Source organism: Oncorhynchus masou, chromosome 3 (assembly GCF_036934945.1).
Source record: "Oncorhynchus masou masou isolate Uvic2021 chromosome 3, UVic_Omas_1.1, whole genome shotgun sequence".
Classification (NCBI taxonomy): Eukaryota; Metazoa; Chordata; class Actinopteri; order Salmoniformes; family Salmonidae; genus Oncorhynchus; species Oncorhynchus masou.
This window is the reverse complement of record NC_088214.1, coordinates 33,690,378-33,714,332: the sequence shown is the minus strand read 5'-3', so window position 1 is coordinate 33,714,332 and position 23,955 is coordinate 33,690,378. Positions and strand designations below refer to the sequence as shown.

At 43.5% G+C, this 23,955-nt stretch overlaps 1 protein-coding gene across 2 annotated transcripts in view; it reads left to right on the top strand.

Moving 5' to 3' along the window:
- Positions 1–23,955, top strand: part of LOC135514912 (ephrin type-B receptor 1-like) — a 334,601-nt gene that overhangs the window by 262,982 nt on the left and 47,664 nt on the right. For both annotated transcript variants that reach the window (XM_064938642.1, XM_064938635.1), the window contains exons 6-7: positions 10,467–10,591; positions 22,858–23,020. In XM_064938642.1, the coding sequence (XP_064794714.1) occupies positions 10,467–10,591; positions 22,858–23,020 (288 nt within the window). The remainder of the gene's footprint in view (positions 1–10,466; positions 10,592–22,857; positions 23,021–23,955) is intronic.

Sequence of the window (23,955 nt, the reverse complement as noted above, 5' to 3'; positions counted from 1 at the left end):
CATCATCTCTGTTCTGATGAAACCAAGATTGAACTCTTTGGCCTGAATGCCAAGCGTCACGTCTGGAGGAAACCTGGCACCATCCCTACGGTGAAGCATGGTGGTGGCAGCATCATGCTGTGGGGATTCTTTTCAGAGGCAGGTACTGGGAGACTATTCAAGATCGGGGGAAAGAGGATCTGCAGAGAAGAATGGGAGAAACTCTCCAAATACAGGTGTGCCAAACTTGTAGTGTCATACCCAAATAGACTCAAGTCTGTAATCTCTGTCAAAGGTGCTTCAACAAAGTACTGAGTAAATGGTCTGAATACTTATGGAAATGTGATACTTCAGTTTTTTTTAAATACATTTTCAAACATTTCTGAGAACCTGTTTTTACCTTTGTCATTACAGGGTATTGTGTGTCGATTGATGAGGGGAGAATTTAAAAATAAAAATAAATGTTAGAATAAGGCTGTAACGTAACAAAATGTGGAAAAAGTCAAGGGTTCTGAATACTTTCCGAATACACTGTATATGTATATATATACCTACTAAACATTCTCAAACTATACAACCTCCCCATTCCCCATTTCTGGAATCAAAACTCCAGTGTTTAATCGCAACAACCTCCAAGAAAATAACATCAGAGTGTGAAGAAGGGAACATTCTCTCCCTCTGGCTCATGGTCCTTTAAGTCGTGGTGGCTGACAGTGAAGAAAAGAGAAATTACGAGGTAAATAGCTCTGATTATTAGGGTAGCAAAATGGCTTCTGACTGTCCCATGTTTGAATGGCTAAATATGCCCTACATGACAGATAGATGTTGGGAAGCATTGTGTGATCCCAGCTCTGGGTAAAAAGGTGACTGGCTGTAATTGGCTTTGCCCATGCCCAGCCCTAGGGGACTCTTTGTGGCTAGGTAATTGCGGCGCTGCTGCTTCTGACTTGAGGGGTTTCATAACAGGCAAGCAGCATATGGATGTGGATATGACCTTTCGGTGATGAGATGGATCGTAGGATCTGAGGATCATTTGGGGAGAAAACTTTGTTAAGGCAGTCTGAGAGTGGGAGTCACACTTACCATGTGAAAACTGGGCTGAATGCCAAAAACTGTTCAAAAGGACACAAAGGTGTTGGAAATCTGTTAATCCTCTCAAAGTTATCATTGGACTCTCAAAGTTATCATTGGACTCTCAAAGTTATCATTGGACTCTCAAAACTGCAATATCCTTTGCTTTTCTGAAACATGGCTCTCGGACAAGATACCCCCCATGACTATCCAACTCGATGGATTCTTCATTCACCGGGCGGACAGGACATTGGAGTCTGGAAATTGAGGGGGGAGGGGTTGACCTCTACACCAACTCCAGCGCTGTGGAAGTGTCAACCCACTGTTCTCACCGTCTTGGAATACCTGATGGTCAAATGCAGACCCTTCTACCTCCCGGTGGAGTTTTCAGCTGTTATCGTGACTGTTATCGTGACTATACATTCCATGTCAGGATAATAAAAATAACAATCTGGCACTTAACGAACTGTACAAGGCTATAAACAAGCACGAAAACCTACACCCAGAGGCTGCTTTCCTGGTTGCCGGCGATTTTAAATCCGCGTCACTAGGACATGATGCCCAACTTCCATCAACACGTCTCCAACGCCACCTGGGACAACAAAGTCCTATACCATTGTTATTCTACCCATAAGCAAGCATACAAGGCCATCTCCCTCGTCCGCCATTCGGTAAATCGGATTACGACTCCGTATTATTTCTTTCTGTTTACAAGCAGAAACTCATTATCAAATATTGTGCTACATGACTGCTTTTCCAGCACTGATGGGAATATGTTTTGAGACTCCGCCGATAATATTGACGATGTTGTCTCCAGGGTGAGGGTTCGCTGCTTCCCCAATCAAAATCCCTGGATTAACACCAAGGTTGGAGCTAAACTAAAGGACAGGGCTACCGCACACAGAGCTATCGTAGACAACCCTGAGGCTACGGCCGAGGACAGCAATAAGTCCTGCTATGACATCCACAGAGTCATCAAATGAGCAATAGGACAATATAGGAATGAGGTGGAATCATACTCCACAGGCTCTGTCCCCCACCGTATGTGGCAGGGGTTACAGTCCATTACAAAGGAAGACCCAACCGTGATCTGCCTAACGATGCCTCTCCACCAGACGAACTTAAATGCATTTAATGCACGTTTAGACAACAACAGCATTGTGCCAGGTGTGAGGGCCGTCACTGACCCGGATTATTTGGTGACCTCACTCTCAGAGGCCGACATGAAAAAGTATTTAATCATGTCAACACCTGCAAGGCCGCGGGGCCCAACGGTATTCCAGGGCGCGTTCTAAAAGCATGCTGTCAGGCATATTCAATGTGCATACTGCCCCAACAGATCCATAGATGAAGCGATCTCAATTGCTCTGCACACTGAAATCATCTACCTAGATAATAGGAATACCTATGTGAGAATGCTGTTCATTGACTACAGCTTAGCGTTCAACACCATTGTCCACTCCAACCTCGTCACCAAGCTTCGGACTGGGTCTGTACACCTCCCTCTGCAACTGGATCCTGGACTTCCTGATGGGCCAACCCCAGGTGGTGAGGGTAGGTAACATCAACTTCTCCACACAGACCCTCAACACAGGGGCCCCACAGGGGTGTGTGCTTAGTACCCTCCTCTACTCCCTGTTCACCCATGACTGCATGGCCACGCACAACTCCAACACCATCATCAAGTTTGCTGACGACACATCATGGTAGGCCTGATTACCGGTACTGATGAGTCAGCTTAAAGGGAGGTGGTCAGTGACCTGGCAGTGTGGTGCCAGAACAACAACATCTCCCTCAATGTCAGTAAGACCACGGAGCTGATCGTGGACTACAGGAAACAGGGGGACACCATGTAACTTGAAGCTCTCGACCTGCGAGCACTCCCCCATACACATCGACAGGAACGCTGTGGGCCAGGTCGAGAGCTTCAAGTTCCTTGGTGTCCAAATCACTAAAGAACAAAAATGGTCCAAACAGCACATCTTCTCCCTCAGGAGGTTGAAAAAGTTTGTGGGCCCTCAAATCCTCAAAAAGTTCTACATTCTTCATTTTGACAGGCTGCATCACTGCCTGGTATGTCAATAGCACCATCTACTGTATATCAGGACGTGTGGTAGGAAGGCCCAGAAAATTGTTAAAGACTCCAACCACCCAAGCCAAAGAATATTCTCTCTGCTTCCACATGGCAAACGATACCAGTGAATCAAGTCTGGCACGAACAGTCTCTTGAACAGCTTCTATACCCAAGCAACAAAATAGCTGCACGTACTATCTGAGTTAACCTTGTATCCTCATTGACTGTTTTATTTTTTATTTTTGTCTTTATGCACACTCACAGGGCCCTACATACTCATACACACACTCCATCTGCTCACTCACACATAATATGCACATACAGTACCAGTCAAATGTTTGGACACACCTACTCATTCAAGGGTTTTTCTTTATTTTTCACTATTTTCTACATTGTAGAATAATGTAGTTGTAGTTGAATGATTGAAGGAGTTCCCACATATGCTGAGCACTTGTTGCCTGCTTTTCCTTCACTCTGCGGTCCAACTCATCCCAAACCATCTCAATTGGTTTAAGATCGGGTGATTGTGGTGGCCAGGTCATCTGATGCAGCACTTCATTACTCTCCTTCTTGGTCAAATTGCCGTTACACAGCCAGGAGGTGTGTTTTGGGTCATTGTCGGGTGGAAAAACAAATTATAGTCCCACTAAGCGCAAACCAGATAGGATGGCGTATCGCTGCAGAATGCTGTGGTAGCCATGCTTGTTAAGTGTGCCTTGAATTCTAAATAAATCACACACAGTGTCACCAGCAAAACACCCCCACACCATCACACCTCCTCCTCTATGCTTCACGGTGGGTACCACACATGCAGAGATCATCTGTTCACCTACTCTGCGTCTCACAAAGACACATCAGTTGAAACCAAACAACTCAAATTTGGACTCATCAGACCAAAAGACAGATTTCCACTGGTCTAATGTCCATTGATCATGTTTCCTGGCCCAAGCAAGTCTCTTCTTATTATTGGTGTCCTTTAGTAGTGGTTTCTTTGCAGCAATTCGTCCATGAATGCCTGATTCACGCAGTCTCTGCTGAACAGTTGATGTTGAGATGTGTCTGTTACTTGAACTCTGTGAAGCATTTATTTGGGCTGCAATCTGAGGTGCAGTTAACTCTATTGAACTTATCCTCTGCAGCAGAGGTAACTCTGGGTCTTCCTTTCCTGTGACAGTCCTCATGAGAGCCAGTTTCATCATAGTGCTTGATGGTTTTAACTACTGCACTTGAAGAAACTTTCAAAGTTCTTGAAATGTTCCAGATTGACTGACCTACATGTCTTAAAGTAATGATGGACTGTCATTTCTCTTTGCTTATTTGAGCTGTTCCTGACATAATATGGACTTGGTATTTTACCAAAATATGGTTATCTTCTGTTTTTCACCCCTACCTTGTCACAACACAACTGTTTGGCTCAAATGCATTTAGAAGGAAATAAATTCCACAAATGAAATTTTAACAAGGCACACCTGTTAATTGAAATGCATTCCAGGTGACTACCTCATGAAGCTGTTTGCCAAGAGTGTGCAAAGCTGTCATCAAGGCAAAGGGTGGCTACTTTGAAGAATCTCAAATTCTTTAACACTTTTTGGTTAGAGAGGTGTGTCCCAACATTTGACTCCTACTGTACATATATACTGACTCTACACACACGCACACCCACTCACATGCAAGGTGCTGCTACTCTGTTTATTTTGTATCCCGTGGCCTAGTCACCTTACCCCTGTACATACTGTATCTACTGTACCTCTGTCACTCCAGTATCTCTGCACATTGTAAATATGCTATTTTAACTGACCCTGTATATAGTATGCTTACTTACTGTGTTCTTCATATTTCTTCTTATTTCTCGTGTGTGTTTTTCTAGTGCTGCATTGTTATTGATTATGGAATTGTTGGGTTTTGAGTTGGCAAGAAACGCATTTCACTGTACTTGTGCATGTGACATTAAAACTTGAAACTTGTATTTTATACGGAAGATTGGAAGATTGACAGAGAAATTGAGGAGCGGTAGGGCGGAAGACGAGAGCGAGTGGGGCAACGTAAGTGTTAGAGAGTTGGAGAAGAGATGTGTCGAAGAGAGACGGAGAGAGAGTTAGACGAAAGAAGGATATAGGGGGAGCGATTGGTAGAGGAGAGGAGGACGGTCCGTGAGATGCAGAGATGATTCCTGTGTGAATCAGTGCAGAGGTCATTAAACTGTCCTAGGTCCCTGTGTGTGTCTGGGATGAAAGTCTGATCAATACTCTGATTCACAGCCTGCACTAAACTGGACACACACACACACTTCTCAGGTTATTTACTAGCCTCACTCTACAGCCCTGGTTTGGTCATCTTGATCTCTATATAGTCAAAAGCTGCCATCTCCCATGTGATGTCTTTTTGGGAACATTATGCTTTAATTCACTTAGGAGCACACCGTGTGCAGACCTGAGGGTTGTGTGGTAAATGTTAAACGTCCATTAAGGTAGGTTAATGCATACTAGGGTCATTACAGTCAAGAACCAGACCATGTATAAAATCCTCCAGAAAATGTAGGAAATGAGGTAACACAATGTCCTCAACAGCATCTTTCTCTCCCGCCAACTCTCCATCCCTCCATCCAGGACACTTAACCCATGAACAGCTGAATGACACCTCTCAGGGAGGGACTTTTCTTCCCTCTTCCACTGCTTTTGACTGCCTCTCTTTTTCTCCTGACTTACACAACTCTGTGACCTGAGGCAAAGTTCAACAAAGCTTTTGTTTGCGGCGAGCATGTTGCCAGAGTACGAATTTCAGTTGAACGATTTGAATAAACATTCCAAAATGTTAACGGTGAAACATCAAACATTTCGTTTTTGTAAGGGTCACTGTCTCTTTTTAGCGACACTATTCCAAATGAAAATGACTTCCTACTAAATATAGTAGAATGTCTACATGGCCACTTGATAATTTTAGCCGCAGTTTAAATCGGAAACAGACACTTACGTTCTCAGACTTTCAGCTAGTGTTAGTGAACGGTAGCGGCTAACACACAAACGATTAATGTGTTAGCTCATGTGAGCCAAAGTTCGCAAGCTATTTGCCTTGTTGAACGCACCTCTAGATTCTGTGCCAACTGCCAAACCAGTCACCAACCGTCTTAACACTCCTCCTCCCATTCCATTCGACTCCTCTGCAACTGTTTTTAGAAATACTGCCAAAATCCAAACATCTCCATCTATTCCATCTCGCAGCCTTCTTTGGGCTTGTGGAAACCGGCGAAACCCCAACTTCATGAAAACAGTCTGCGGCTCAGCAGGATTCGAGATACAAAGAGATGGAAGTAGTCGAAGCCAAATCCAAACAACCGAAACATACCAAAGGGATTTGAGCCTTTGACATTACTAAAACCAGAGGGATGTGAGGCATGTTTGGATCCCTACTCATTATGTTTTGTGTTTACGAGCTTTGAATGCCTTAAGTATTTCCATGTGTTGTTGGTGTACATGGGTTGGTTTAGAGTAGGAACAGATGAAGACACAATCATAGGTTACTGTAAAAAATACAAATGAAAATGCATTATCCCTTGTATGTATTGAATAGATTCTTCATTCATTTCTTCATTCAATTATTAGTACGTACGTCCATTGGTTATTTAATCCATCCAGCCTTTCTTTCTTTCTTTCTTTCTTGCTTTCTTTCTTTCTTTTTTTCTTTCTTTCTTTCTTTCTTTCTTTGTCTGTCTGTCTGTCTGTCTGTCTGTCTGTCTGTCTGTCTGTCTGTCTGTCTGTCTGTCTGTCTGTCTGTCTGTCTGTCTGTCTGTCTGTCTGTCTGTCTGTCTGTCTGTCTGTCTGTCTGTCTACTTTCTTAATTATAATTATTTTTTACATAGGTTGTTGCTTTTCTCACTGCCTCAATTCACAGAACTTGACTGACTATAAGAGGGCAGAGAGGAGCTGGTTGTCCAACCATTTCATCATCCTCTTGAGTGCTGGCTCAGGTTGTCATTCTGCTTCATTTAATGCCCGTTTAGCATGAATGTTGTAGCTTGTCCCTTGAATCCAGAAACCGGCAGCTAGAGCTGCAGGCGATCGGAAGAGAATGGCTCTGAATGCTACTGAACTCCTCAAACCTTAAAATGTCTTCTTCTAGTGTCTGAAGTACAACAGAGAAAGAGGAATCGCGTAAACCAAAAGACTAGTTGCCTTCCTTCGTTACTTTCAGTCTTTGTCACTAAATCTCTCCTCTGGCCACAGTAAAATATGTGATTGTGAGAAGTTTCGAAGCAAACCCACCACACTTAAAGACAATCCCATGTTCTAGGTAACTCTAGAAATTCCAGGACTTGGCGCTTTCAAAAAGGCACCAAGAAGTTACATCTACAGTACATTTCAACAGTGATGTCACCAATGGCAGCACAGGAGAGATTTAAAAAAAAAATGGTTGACTGGTTCCCTGAAAGAAACTCATAGAAACAGAACATTGAAAGGGACAGGGCAGAATAGAACAGAACAGAACAGAAAAGATCAGAACAGATCAGAACAGCACAGAGCAAAGCAGAACTGCCACATCCCTATGATCTGTGAGAGGAGTCCATTACCATGTAGTCACGACAGAGCAGCCCCTCTGAGCTATTGCTAATGGGAAGGCAGTGGTTAACCAGCATGCCTAGGAGGGTGAGAGAGGGAGAGCGAGAGACTGTGAGAGCCTGGAGCTGTGGTGCTGTCTAAGTCTTAACGGAAAAACCCGGAATTAGATTGTTCTATGTGATGAAATCGGCCTATCAGGATTTTTCCAACCAATCGTCAAACTAGGAATCAGTCAAGCACATCAGGAGTGTCCAGCTGGGAATTGAGGGATGAAAGCCCTGTGGAATTTGGATCGCTGAATGTGAAATGTATTAAGCTTATCCCGGGAAAATCACAATGAGGGAGTTGATGCAGAGGGAGAATGGGAAGAGGTCACCCAAAACTATTCAAGTTATGTTCTGGGGGTTTGGCGAAAATGAATGAGCTTTCGTTCCCTTTTGTAAAAGATGTGTAATGGCTCTGTGCTATAGTGTGTAGGTATAGAGTCGTAAGATGTGTAATGGCTCTGTCCTATAGTGTGTAGGTATAGAGTCGTAAGATGTGTAATGGCTCTGTGCTATAGTGTGTAGGTATAGAGTCATAAGATGTGTAATGGCTCTGTGCTATAGTGTGTAGGTATAGAGTCGTAAGATGTGTAATGGCTCTGTGCTATAGTGTGTAGGTATAGAGTCGTAAGATGTGTAATGGCTCTGTCCTATAGTGTGTAGGTATAGAGTCGTAAGATGTGTAATGGCTCTGTCCTATAGTGTGTAGGTATAGAGTCGTAAGATGTGTAATGGCTCTGTCCTATAGTGTGTAGGTATAGAGTCGTAAGATGTGTAATGGCTCTGTGCTATAGTGTGTAGGTATAGAGTCGTAAGATGTGTAATGTGATGGTCTTGTGTTAGAGTAGCAGTTTGCAGATAAAAAACCCCCCCTCTCTCTCTCTCTCTCTCTCTCTCTTTCTCTCTCTCTCTCTCCCTCTTGCTAGCAGCACTGAGAGGCTTGACATTGATTAATGCTAAGCCGAGTGCTGCATTAAAAGCTGGGGACAGCCAGTTGGGCCAGATAAAAGTGGAACAGAGGAGAGAGGGAAGGGGGAGTGATGGGGGGACGAGAGAAGTGCAGGGCACAGCCACCAATCACTGTCAGTGCTGGTGTCCCCTGGTAACGGTGGGGACGGCATGGCTTCAGCGGGCCTGACCCTTGAACTCCAGCCAGGTACAGACGCAGCAGTACTGATAGAAACACAGGCTCATTACATACAGGGCACTAACACACATCTGCGTTCGCAAACACACACCCACACACAGGCCTTTAGAAACGAGGACTTGGCAAATGTTTTATCCATGACTTGCAGAAGTGCCACTATTATTTAATTGGGACTTTTAGGCAATCATTGAGACGTGATGTGAAACCATGTAGAATCACAAATGCCTGCCTGGTCTTAATATAACTGTCTGGCTAGATACAGTCTGGGTCTCAAATGGCACACTATTTCCTATAGAATGTTACTACTTTCTACCAGAGCCTATGGGCCGTGGTCAACAGTAGTGCATGTAGGGAATAGGGAGCTCTTTTGGACTCAACCTTAGTCTGTTCTGGAACACACACTCCCCTACGCTACCCCCTTTCTACTGTAAGCTCAGAAGGCAGGGAAGGCAGCAGCAGCATTGGGGCCTTCTGGGGCTGCCAGGGCCGGTAATTGATAATGCGGCCCATCAGAGCTCTGTGCACTGGAGCGTTAGGCAGCCAGAGAGGAGCGAGGAGGCTTAGCCACACCGAGGTGGGGCCTGGATAGGATGAGAGTGCGTGGGCTGGAACGATAGAGGGAGGCAGCTGGGGTGGCGGTGAGTGTCTGGGGGTTACTTGGGGATTTTGGGAGCTGAAATGTGAAGGAAGTCCGGTGTGTTTTAGGAAAGTCTGCATGTGTTTATGTGTATGGGAGAAGGGGGAGTCGTGTGGGTGGTAGAATGCGCAAAGTAGTGTGGGTGGTTTTCAACAAAAGTAAGTGCATGTAGACATATCTGTGTGTGTTTCTATCAGTATTTTTTAGGGTCATAATACATGAGCCTCCATCTCCCAGACTTCTACATCTCTGGAATGGATACTGCAAAAGATGAGTAAAAAGAGATTCCCTTCCCGTCAATCACTGCTAAACGCTGGCCTTTGCCGCTCGCCATCTCCGCCTCCACCCACCCCTTGCCAGCCCAGGAAGACAGGAACAAGGAACGATGATCGAGGGATGATAGCGCGGAGGACAAAAGCGAGGGAATGAGCTGGAAATTGCTGGGGTGTTGGGTTAATTCACAGCCCATATGTGTGTGCTCAGGTGTGCTGTGTCTGAATGGAAGAGAGAGCAGAGTGGGTGAGCAGAGTGGGTGAGCAGTGTGGAAGAGTAGAGTGGAAGAGCAGAGGAGAATAGGCCCACACTGTGCACCCAGGCCAAAAGCATCAAAGAGATAGGATGGAGTTTTCTTCCAATGGACAGTTTCTAGGTCTTTCTGCCTCATTAGGTAGTGATTTTATTCAGACCCAGCGCAGACTGTTGCCTTGTTGTGTTGGAGACAGACACAGAGTGAGAGAAATGGGGACCTTGAAGAGTGAGGACGTTTTAAAAGATGTGCTAGCTGCTCCATGAGAGCTCTGACTGGTGATTCTTACCGGCATGACTTGTGTCTGTGAATTTTGAATGTGTTACATTGTGTTTTACTAGCTTTCAATGCTACTTTCATGCATCGTTCAAGGTATTACAAGGCGCAGAGGCAATTTTGTTAATCTCAGTCTCACTTCCTGTTTCCTGTTTGCAGCCCCCTCCATCGTACCCATCATGCACCAGGTGAGCTCCACCATGAAGAGCTTCACATTGTCATGGCCACAGCCTGAACAGCCCAACGGAATCATCCTGGACTACGAGCTACGCTTCTACGAGAAGGTAGGCTGGGTGTGCGTGTGTGTGTCTGTGTGTGTGTGTGCGTGTGTATAAGAGCACGTCTGCCAAAGAGCATGTTCATCTGCGTACACAATGTGTGTGTGTGTGCGCGTGTGCGTGTGTGTGTGTATCTGTGCATTTATCGTCTTAAAAGAAACCCAACAGAAGTTTCTCTTGTGTTCCGAAGCGAAACCCCCAAACTCCCCTGGGTGATGATATGTCATCTCAGTTCCACCTCCAGTCCATCTCTCCTTCTCCCTGTTGTTTGGTTACCCTGCCTTCCCCATCTGATGAAGTGAAAACCTTGACATCCCCCCTCCCCTCACCAGTCCCACTGCTGTAATGCTATGCGCCTGGTGGGGCTAGCATCGACCCGTCTGCTACCAACTGCTCCTACACAGTGGAAACTTCTTTAATAACCTATGAGAGCAGCCCAGAGTATCTACAGAGCAGGCCTTATTGACCTGTAGGCTTTTCCCAAGGCCTCGGTCTACAGGAATAATGAAATAGTGCCCAGAATAGACTAGAGCCTAGAGGACACTTAAGGTGGTCCATAGTTTGGTGGGTTGGCTGGATGCAGGTTTTAGCCCTTGAAATGTGTTCCTTTGTGTTACATTTGTTAGATAAATATAATATAATATATAATAATAATATTTTAATCTGTATGTTGAGGGTTATGAAAGCAGACAATATATGGATTCTATGTATTTCTTTACAAAGGTGCAGTATGTCATTGCGAACAAGAATCCTTCTCAAGAACAACCTGAAATTCTCTACATTCCCTGTTGTGCCAGACTTGAAGACATGGTCACATACAATTTTGTTCATTAGTCCTTGGAAAACTTTCTATGCCACATTTTTTAGAAAGCATTCTCTAGCTCCACTTTGATGCATGGGTCATGAACCAGAATCCAATAGGGCCCCTGTGAAACCTTATCGCGTCACAGCTTAGCGTCATGCAAATACCTCTCACACAACCTGCTGTGTGCTCATAAATATTGATGTCATAATCCTACTGATGTCTTTGTAGCGTGTCCTTCCAGACAAATAGACCCGGGCTGCATTATTCACATATTGATTCATTAATGAAGATAAGGTTGCTAATTGCATAGGGGAAGGCAGGTGAGGGTTACTCAGAGGGCACTTTCTTCTGCTCTGTCTGTCGGTCTGTGGTTCTCTCTCTCTCTCTCTCCCTCTCCCTCTCCCTCTCCCTCTCCCTCTCCCTCTCTCTCTCTCTCTCTCTCTCTCTCTCTCTCTCTCTCTCTCTCTCTCTCTCTCTCTCTCTCTCTCTCTCTCTCTCTCTCTCTCTCTCTCTCTCTCTCTCTAGGAATATGATCAGGTGAGAGATGCACCTTATGACCCTGTGTGTGACAGCGTGATTGCTTGGTCACATACTGTGTGCGTGTGTATATGATTGCCCGGTGACATACCGTGCTGCAGAGATTCAATTCTCACCTCGGTGGTCTCTCTGTGATACACTGTGTTTTAGATGCTTTGACCCTGACAGGGCCCAACGTTGGCCCTAAAGACAAGTCATCCTCCAACAGAAAGACTGGGACATTTTGGCAGCTAGTAACTGTCATGCAAATAACTGCCGGGCTCACTGTAATTGGCCGTAAAGAAACATTAAGATATGACGAAAATGTAGTCTATTTCAGAATAACAGAATAGCATATTCTGAGTGACCCTGATCTGACTACGCCATATGGCTGTGGGCTACAGTACACAAGTTCCAACTCTGTTGATACAAACCTTATCAAAACATACAATGCATTTGGAAAGTATTCAGACCCCTTGACTTTTGCCTAATTTTGTTACATTACAGCCTTCAATCTACACAATATACCCCACAATGACAAAGCAAAAACAGGTTTTTAGAAATTGTTGCAAAATTATTAAAAATAAAACACTGAAATATCACAAATACATTTTCAGACCCTTTCTTAATTTAATATTGTATTTACATATGCTAAATAATATATGTGTGAAATTAGTTTTGATTTAGAATGGGCCAATATCATGCACCTGTCAGAACAGGGCAGGGGAAACATATACATATCATCTATGCACTCAAATAGCGAATGGAGGACACTTTTCCCTTGGTTCATTTTCATGCCAGTCAGGGAGGCTACTCCTGTTGTAAAGGAAAGCAATGTGCTAAATATTGGGAAAGCTGTGATATAAATGTATAGTAGGCTTAGCCTATAGAAATCTGATGGGATCCTCCTCTTTTTAATAGAGGCCATCAAAACTCTGTTTTCTCACGCAATTGCATAGCATAGCTAATAGAAATGTTCCGCAGCATAGGCTTATAGGAACACTTATTTCATTCCATGCATCAACCTGCTATGAGGAGCTGTCTTTCGCTGCGCAACAGGTGATTCTATTCTGCTCAAACTCTAAATGCCAGGACTAAATGTTAGGGGTTAGGGAAAATAAGATGTTGAACAGAAATACATTTTTGGTCCCCACGAGGATAGAAAAACATAACGTGTGTGTGTGTGTGTGCATCTGAATGCATGCGTGCGAGTGTGAATTAGAATTTGGCGTGTGAGTAGTTTTCTACTGCACATCAATAACAGTGCATGTTTCATTGACATCTGAATGTATAGCGACCCCGCCACTTAAATACCCTGAGCCATAGAGATTGACTATGATTATCCCCAAGGTAAACGTAATCTCAATGGGGAAATCCATGCAATTCTGTGTAACTTCCACTTCCAACTCCACTATGAATTCTCTAAATAATAATAATAATAGTAATAATAATAATAATTGATTGGAGTTATATAGCGCTTTTCTAGCAACTGAGGTACTCAAAGCTCTTTCGATAGTAGGGGTAAACTCATCTCATTCATCCATCAATGTGTAGCACCCACCATTTTTGAGCCAGAACGCTCACCACACATCAGCTATCAGGTGGAGAGGTGAGGAGGGATATAAGCCTGCTATAGCAGGAGGGACTTCTGTACAGTCGTAAAGTGATGATGTGGTCCTTTAGAGATAAAAACCAATTACAAAGGGGTGTCTAGCTACTGGCTTTGTGTCTATAACACACTCCCCTGCACATGGCCGCTCTCGCTGTCTTTCTCGCACCGCAGGAAACTTATAGCCTAGATAATGCAGCCATTAAAACCTGGGGTTTTTGATCGAATTTATCAAAATGGCCTCATGGGCCGTCCCTCCTGGTCTCTCAGATCATCTCTTTATGAGCCGGTGATATTAGTATTTTATGTGTCATGCAGTTATGGAGCGGTGGATGATTGTTTCAATGGACTTTCGAGCTACGCTAGTTGCACAGTCAGCTCGTCTTCAAACGCAGGGGAGAGAAGAACTTCACAACGTAAGTCATATGCACGTCGTCTTCCCACACAGATGGGTTATACAGTAATGTGTTGTTTTACTATAGTAATAGTGGAGTTCATAGTTTCACTTTTTTGTTGGAAGGACACTAAAGTTCTCATTGTGCAATCTAAAGGACACCAAAGAGTCCATTGTACAAGTTAAAGACATCCCATACAGACTTTGAACCCACGATCTCCCGTGTTGTGAACGTGCCTCGGTCTCGTCCAGGTGTTTCTGAGAGAGGAGAGGAGGAATTGGGACACAAAGAGACAATTAGGAGAAGGGGAACTGAAAAGAGGTATCCGGTGCTCGAAAGTCTTTAGACTTTCCACCAAACAGGCCACTATCCCCCTCTCACTCCAGAGTAAGTGGTCCTGAAATCGTGTAGTTTGGCAAGCAAGTAGAAATGAATTAAAAGTCTATACAGAAAAAGTGGAATCTCATCCCCTCTCTTTCATTTCTCACTCTTTTCTTATTTTTTTCCTCCTAAAGTTTGGGGCGGTAGGAACTAAATTGGAGTAGCGAAGGTCAGGGCCTCTATTAAGACTAGAGTGAAGAGCAGGGACACTCTTAAACTGTCTCAGGTTACCAGGTTACTGAGGTGTGTGTGTCTGTGTGTACAGTGCATTCCGAAAGTATTCAGAGCCCGTGACTTTTTCCACATTTACTTACGGTTACAACCTTGTTCCAAAACGATTCCTCATCAATCTACACACAGCATCCCATAATAACAAAGGAAAAACAGGTTAGAATAAGGCTGTAACGTAACAAAATGTTGGAAAAGGGAAGGGGCCTGAATACTTTCCGTGTGTGCGTGTGTGTGTGTGTGTGTGTGTGTGTGTGTGTGTGTGTGTGTGTGTGCGCGCGCAAAGTTATCACTCTTGCCCACTGTAATTCCCATTGCACTCAATGCACAATCAGTGAGTTGTCAAAAGAAATACCAAGTTAATGTCATTAATTTAGTCTCTCAGTTGGCCTTCAGTGAAATCTTCTAGTATTATCCCAGCTCAGTATGCACACAGACATGTCATGGTTTATAATGGGAACTTTTGAAAAGTCCCTGGCTCCCTTCGTTGTGTATTACATTTTTCCCTTTCAGACTTTTTTTTTTATATTTCTTTCTTCTCTCTCTCTTTCAGCAGCTCTCCCTCTTCTCTTCTCACTATGTCTTTTGTCTGTGCCCCACCCAGCTCTTCTGAGCCCAGACAGTATCCTCAGGTGAGCTGTGGAGACGTAGAGAGCTAAGCCCTCAGAGTGTTTGCTGATGTCTGAAAGAAAACGAGGAAAAACAAACTAAACGAGTCAAGGTTGCCCATTGTTGTTCCTCCTAAATCCCCCACATTTAATTTATTTTCTAGATAAAGATGTTTTCTATTTATTTTATATTTTATATTTTCCCCAATACTGAGAGAGTTGTGCAGAGCTTTGAGCTCCCCCAGTGAGTGATCTGAGTTAGTTGTGTGTGTGTGTGTGTGTGTGTGTGTGTGTGTGTGTGTGTGTGTGTGTGTGTGTGTGTGTGTGTGTGTGTGTGTGTGTGCGTGTGTATGTTTGAGCATATGCGTGTTGGTCTACATGTTTGCCATGCATTTGTAAGTGTGCGTGCTTGCATGTAGGCTACACTAAGTGATATAAGTGTAGCATGCTGCTAATGGTTAGCTAGCAATACTGTGATCTAAGACATGGTTTCCCTTTCAAGAGGGGCATTTGCTTGAGTCTTTATAGTGGGCGTGTGAAAGCAGCTGTACAGCCACTCTCCCACAGTTAATATGCAGTGTAAGTGGCTTATCTTAGATGAAGGCAGTGGAATGGTTGGAAGGAGATAGCAAGCATAGAAACACTTTTTAACAGTAGGTCAAGAAAAGTATAATAATGTGTATAGTACCATTATGCTCTGCTCATGGGATTATTTTTTTTAAAGACTTTTAAAATTGTATTTACTATATGTAATAATGCAGATACTTAATATGATTTAAAATGCGGTTTAATAAAAGCTTCCAGAGGTTTATTTGAATTCATAATGAACATGGTAATTACTTGCTTATGGTCTAGTAATGTAAGGGATCGTGCCTCAAGGAATGAAATTGCTTATTGATGGTATTGTTTCCTTATACTTTTCATTCACGTCAGTAGCATTACAAAGAATAAATGTGTATATAGTATCTCTGGAAACATACGTTTTTGTTGTAAAGGAAATGATGTCCCCCCTCCATTACCAATGTTATACCTTCTAAGTATCATTAACCATGTAGTTAGTATGTGGGGGTGGCTCGTGTGTGTGTGTCTGTATGTGTGTGTGATAAGTGAAGTGGACACATGGTCCCACACCAGGTCTGTCTCTCTGCCAGGTGACCATACTGTCCTTTCTTAGGAGGTTGGCACATGCCACCAGGGTGAGGGTCTGGAGAGCTACACACACACACACACACACACACACACACACACACACACACACACACACACACACACACACACACACACACACACACACACACACACACACACACGTATGCCATGGTCCATAGTTTAAAACAAGCACCAGAAGCTGGCTCAGCTTATCTGGTAGTAGGCAGCAGTAGTAGAGATTCACTTCGGGCGTTGGGATTGTTCTGTCCATTGGAGTGTATGTAAATGTACTGGTGCAGTCCACTGCAGTTCTATTGCTCTGACACTCTATAAGGTATAGATTCCCCTTGTATTGTTTCATTCTAAGGCAGTGCACAAAGGCTGAAATCATCAACCGTAACAGCAGACATCAAAATGGTGTATTGAAACAAATTAAAGCCAAATTGTTTAAGGCTTGAGGAGAGGAGGCCCGCCTTCTTATTAGTGTTAGTTGGGGGGAAAACACTGCCAAGGGAACTACAGACTTCAGCCAAGAGGACACTACAGAGACCAGACGACATGCAGTGTTCCCTGTCTGTCACTGCTGGCCAGCCTCACCATTGGCTGCCCTCCCATCTGCCCTCCCACCTGCTGCTCTGTCTTTATATAGCATGTTAGGGTGCGTCTCCTCTAATCCGCATTTGACTGACAGCATGTGAGGGCCATTCACGGTGGTCAGTCTCTCACGCCAACTGCTACTTCACTTTATGTATGGCAGATGTAGATGTATGTGTGTGTGTGTGTCAAATATAATCCCCATTTGACTGACAGCATGAAAGGGCCACTGCCTGTTGGCGGTCTCTCCAGGGATGGTTCCCCATCGGCCATCCAGTTGACGGAGAAGGTCATCGGCTGTCACCTGCCCTCCATCAAGGACCTGCACACCTCCAGGACAAGGAAGCTTGCAGGTCAGATCATCGCTGACCCTGCCCACCCCGGACACCCCATCTTTTAAAGACTCCGCTCTGGCAGACGGTTTAGGTCAATCATTACCAAAACCGCCCGCAACCTGAGCAGTTTCATCCCCCATGCCGTGGACCTCATCAACCAGCCATCAGGCTCATAGAGCTCTGAGTGACTTACCCCGAAAGACTCACAGCTGTAATCGCTGCCGAAGGTGATTCTAGCATGTATTGCTTCAGGGGGTTGAATACTTATCCAATCAAGAAAAAGTTGTGTTTTATTTTCCATGAATCAATACAAAAATGGTAAACATTTCTTACACTTTGACATTATAGAATATTTTGTGTAGATCGTCAACAAAAATGACAATAAAATCCATTTTAATCCCACTTTGTAACATAACAAAATGTGGAAAAAGTCAAGGGGTGTGTGTGAATACTGTCTGAAGGCACTGTATATATATCCCCTCTGTAAGTGGTATATTCCCACTGTAATCAGCCTATACACTTATGTTTTATGGTTCCTGTTTTGATATTGTGTATTCTGTGAGTACTTGTCTGTATTCGGTTTGTATATTGTCTATTGCTGGCAGCACCTTACTTAAGGCAAATTCTGGGTATGTGTAAATGTACTTGGCGAATATAGGTGATAATGATTCTAATCTGCTCGCCCAACCGTCTCTCAAAATCAAGCAGTGGGTGGGGGGTGTGGTCCTAGGAGACTCTGTTTGACTGACAGCAGGAGTGGGCCAATCCTAACCGCAGGTGGTCAATGCTCATCCAACCATGGTCTTGCTTATGAATATGAGAGTGCTGTCCCAATACTCTAATGTGGTTGCCTGGCTTCCCTTTCCACGAGCTGTCTATTTTTGGACATTTATCAAATTAGATCACACCATAATTGAAGTGCAATAGCACTTTTACACAGTGTGACTATACAATAGGTCATGCAGACACTCTGTGGCTAATTCTAGGAAGGTATGTGACTATTCATCATCATAGTACATTACCAATAAACATATAAATACCACAAATCTAATTATCCAATGATATAACTCATTGTTATTGCTAATATCCTGTTTTTGTCTCTTTACTCTTATGGGATTAAATTTAGGAGTAGCATTTTCCTATTAGGGCACAAGCTAACATTCATCTTCATCACAGGAGTGAGTGTCCAATAAAGCCTAATGTGATTGGAGAGATCATTATGTTTCGGCCAAATTTCATAGCAGTGTTTACCTCATCTGGCCAATGACGGAGCTTCCTCCGTGATCTAATTACACTGATTTGATTGGGTAACGATGTCGGTGTGGAGCGCATACGGGCCTCTGCCTCTGCCTCTATTCGGTTCTCTTCTCTTCTCCGTGGTTCTCTTGGCTCTCTTCTCCTTTTTTTATCATCCTATATTTTATTAAAAGTTGATATGTACGGTACCAGGCAAAAGTCTGTACACACTCATTCAAGGGTTTTTCTTTATTTTTTTACTATTTTCTAAATTGTAGAAGATTAGTGAAGACATCAAAATTGTCAAATAACACAAAATCATGTAGTAACCAACAAATCCAAATATATTTTGAGATTCTTCAAATTCTTCACCTTTTGCCTTGACAACAGCTTTGCACACTCTTGGCATTCTCTAAACCAGCTTCACCTGGAATGCTTTTCCAAAAGTCTTGAAGGAGTTCCCACCTTTGTTGAGCACTTGTTGGCTGCTTTTCCTTCGCTCTATGGTCCAACTCATCCCAAACCATCTCAATTGGGTTGAGGTCAGGTGATTGTGGAGGCCAGGTCATCTGATGCAGCACTCCATCACTCTCCTTCTTGGTCAAATAGCCCTTACACAGCCTGGAGGTGTGTTGGGCCATTGTATCGCTGCAGAATGCCGTGGTAGCCATGCTGGTTAAGTTGCTTTGAATTCTAAATAAATCACAGACAGTGTCACCAATAAAGCACCCCCACTCCTCCTCCATGTTTCACGGAGGGAACCACACATGCGGAGATCATCCATTCACTTCCTCTTTGTCTCACAAAGACACGGCGGTTGGAACCAAAAAATCTCAAATACCTTTTTTGCACTATTGGTTAGAGCCTGTAAGTAAGCATTTCAATGTAAGTTCTACACCTGTTGTATTCGGTGCATATGACAAATAAACTTTGACTTGATTTGATTTGAGATAATGCCAAGAGTGTGCAAAGCTGTCATCAAGGCAATGGGTGGCTACTTTGAAGAATTTGTTTAACACTTTTTTGGTTACTAAATGATTCCATATGTGTTATTTGATAGTTTTGATATCTTCATTATTATTCTACAATGTAGAAAATAGTAAAAAAATAATAATAATTTTAAAAAATAACGTTGAATGAGTAGGTGTGTCCAAACTTTTGACTTGTACTTTGTATGTTTATAGGTTTTGCTCGGTGATGAGCAATGTTGTAGTACTCGAGACCAGTCTCATATTGAGTGTCTTGTTCTCAGTGTTGGATACATTTGTACTAGGTCTTGACTCGGTCTCGGACAGTGAGGACTCCTAATTTCCTCATCATTATCAGCTTCCACTCAGTCAGCACATAAAACCGTTTTTCCGGGCCAAATATATACACTCCTGTCTTGAAACATGAATATCTTATGAGCCTTTATATCTATTGTAGACATGTTTGCTGCAGTGGCAAACCTTTTGGACCTAGTCCTTCAGTGTGTGACAGGTTCATGAATGTGAAAGGACAACAGTCGTAATACCAGCGCACTCATGGAGGAGAGTGCACTTTTTGTGAAACACAAAGGGTCAGTGGTGTAGAGGAAGGTATATGCAGGTATAAACCGTGTACCCACTTTATTTTCAGTGGGCATTGCGTGTACTCACCTCTTAATCCCTACTGATGCGTATCAAAGTAGTGTAGTGGAGGTGTACGAGAAATCATGCAAAAAGTAGCCTACACAAACACAAAGCATGTGAAATATATTCACCTGCGCGCCGCACACCGCCTAGTTTCAGTGGAAAATCATCAGCAGGCAGCAAGAGTGAGCAGCTCTCAGCTGGTTTTGGCATGGAGCAGCTCACAGAATTATGACATCAGTAGCCGGTAGGGTAGGAAAGACGTTTCAACTTATGATATCTACCAGTAAATGCTAACTAAGTCAAGTTCAGTCCGTTGGTTAGTAGGATATTTGTGATGCGCAATTGTTATTATGCCCTGTTTGCATCAGGGGCATAGACATGGATGGGCCTGGGTGGACACAGGCCCACCCACTGTGGAGCCAGGTCCTGACAGGCCCCCTGATCAGATTGATGTGGATTAAGCATTGTTGTGGACTTAGACCATCACATTTTTGTATTTTTTCTATAAAAAATATTATGATTTTGAACGTGAAAATCTGAAACATCTACAGGAAAACATAGGATTTTTCACAAAGGGTGCCTCTCCTTCACTGGGTGGGCCATTGGGTAACATTGGGAAATTTTTGGCAAAATTAGACTATGCCCACTTCTCCAGGCACCACTACACCCCTGCATAGGTCCGATGGAAAGACAGCAGTCACACACAGCATGGTGTTAAAGGATAAGCAGTCCATAAACTCAGACATAATAAGCTAGTAGGTCCCAATCCCAAGAATACGAAAAACAAAACAATTAAGCATTTCCCAATCGAAATGTACAACTATTACTTCCCATTGCAAAAAAATCATGTCATGTTTAGCACACAAAGTAACCAGTGACCTGCAGTTTAAAGTGGTACTGACAGTGTTTTAACTACTTTGCATTTATGAAGCAAACAGACAATCATTGATATAAAAAATATCAAATTCACAGGTTATGCTACAAAATCTACTTCATAAGAGGTTTTAAAAATGGATTCCATTTGACTCAACGTTCCATGATGTACACTAAGGCTAAATGATGTACACTAAGGCTACTACAATGAAAGCTGGTTCAACAGTTTGGTGTCTTTCTCATCGTGGCCAATTATTTGCCAGGAGCCTCCATACAAGGTTTCTAAATGGTGTACTTGTGAGGCTTTTGCCGACCTGCTTTTGCATTATTCACAAATCACATAGGCCAATGCATACTCCATTCGACTTATATCCATTCCCATTTCCAAAGAGCGCTTCTTGTTAAAAGCTTCTTGTTAAAACTTGTTAATTCATCAAAACCCAGCCCTTTCGCACTACCGCCAGCTATTGCGCTCAAAATAAAGGCTGTGAGAATAGCTGAAATATTTCTGACACACCCCTGGACCTATAGCACTTCCGTCAGCGCTTAGATTTACCACTGTGCTAGGTTAGGTGAAATACAGTCTTCCGGGTCTAAAAAGTCTTATTGGATTGATTTATACACTTTTGTTGATCCATTTAATCCAAACTTTGACCATAACATTTGATTTTTTTATCCTTTGACCTCTCACCCTTACGCAAACAAAACAAAACAGAACAAGAAAATGTCGCACTAAACAATTCTCTACAACAACAAAAAGAACTTGTAAGCGTTGCTTTGTTCCATTAAGTGAAAACAAACACTTTCCGTGGGCGGAATTAGTCCTCTGACATAATTAGCAGAGCGCCACTTCAAACGCCACAGAACGAGAGAGCCAATGTTCACCACTTCCTTTACTAATTAAACTCTCTCTCTCTCTCTCTCTTTCTAAACACTTCTGAGGCCAACAGTAAATACAGCAGGAACAAGTTTACAATGTGACTCAGACTAATGGGCCTAATGGGCAGTATGTGTGTGTATATGTGTGTGTATATGTGTGTGTATATGTGTGTGTGTGTGCGCGTGCATGCGAGCGTGTGCGTGAGCACTAAAGCACTCCCTCTAACAATACACACTGTCATTCAACCTCGGCACTAAAGTTTCCATCTGTGGTGGTAACAGTTATGTAAGCCTGTCAAGGGCGGCATAATAACAAACTAACCAGTCGCTGATAGAACGAGAGAACCACAACAGCTAGAGAACAGACTTGTTACAGCATCAAAATGGCATATGACTCATCTGAACTTTAGGTTTCTATGGACAAGGAGAGCGAAGGCACATACTGTATTCCTCGTCACTCAACCTCTCTGCTTTTTGTTACTCTGACTAACCACGTCAAAGCAATGGTTTCTCTGAGTTTCAATTCTCTTTCCTTTCTGTCCAGGTTGTGCGCTAATTAAAAAATACATAAAATAAAAAAAAGATTCTGTTGTAGGAAAGGCAGCCAATGTGTCACACACTACTGGTTGCTGACTACTGCTGCAGCATAGGGGAGACACACATGATAGGGAGGAATCTGCCAAATGGTTTGAGATGTGTTATGATACCTGCCTCCTTGATGATACAATGGTTTCCTTAAAGGTTCATGTTGGTCCGTGTGTACTGTATCAAGCATCTCAGATTAGGCGTGCTGATCTAGGATCGGGACATGTGATCTTATTCATTTTGACCTAAAAAGCACTGATCCAAAATCAGCAGTCCGACTCTGAAGGTTGATACAGTACATACGGACTAGATTTCCTGGTAAATGAAGCCATTGCATGAGACATACGGCCCCTCGTTTCTTCCTCTCTGTCTCTCCCCCACTGTGTCCAGTCCTGGATTATACACATGATCTGCTCTATCTCTCTGGAACATTAACCTGGTATCCCCATCTCCTCTGTTCCTCCAGGACCATTCAGAGATCAACTCCACCGTGGTGCGCAGCGAGACCAACACAGCCAGGGTGGAGGGCCTCCGGGCGGGCATGGTCTACGTCGTGCAGGTGCGGGCCAGGACCGTGGCTGGCTTTGGCAAATACAGCGGCAAGATGTGCTTCCAAACCCTCACAGATGGTAAGGGCTAAGGGGAGGAGGGGAGGCGAGGGAAGATGGTGGATGTGTGCGTGTCTGTGAGTTTGAGAAAGAGAGAGAAACTGTAAGAGAGAAAGAGAGAGACGCATAGAATAGGAGTGGATATAGAGCAGAGAGGAAGAAGGATTGGGAATTTGATATCGGATCAAATGATTGTTAATCGCTGTGTGACAACATGTTTATGGATGTTGGATGAACATTGTATTTCTAAACCCACTGTCTTAACGATCGTGTATGAGATTGTTAAGAATAATATATTGGAGATAAGAATGGTGGTTTTGAGCATTTTGTCTTTTCCTGTGTGTAACTGCTTGATCCAGACTGCTTAGCTAATTGGTTCTTCATTGAGCCCGTATGTTGCTGACGAGCTATCCCAGAATGCTTAGCTGTGATTAGTGGCTGATGTGATTAATTATTTGCCACCAGGGGTTGGATTTTCAGGGGGGCGCAACACCTGCTACACTGGCACGCGGTGGTGGTGGTGGTGGGGGGTGACAGTATGAGAGCATGTGTCCAGGTGTTTGTGCGTGGGTGTACGCCACATCTTCTGTCTTCTTAGTTCTGAAATATGCTGCCAGATGATTTTCAACACTCTACATATTCCAGGGAGAAGATGCCCTTTTAGGCACAGGTCTAGGATCAGTTTACCTTCTCAGAATCCTAACCCTAACCACTGGGGAGGTTAAACACTAAACATACCTTCTTATCTATGATTCACATCGAAGGGCAAGTCTCCGCTTGACATTGCAAATGCCACAACTCTCCCTGATCCTCTGTGCTTTCCTCTCTCCCTCCATCCCTCCCCATAGCCCTTTCTCACTGTCTGAAAGTTCAGAGGTGGATAAGTGCAGGTGTTGTTCTAATCTGCGGCATCAGATTTAGTAGTCTTGACACAAACTCTAATACACTACATGGCC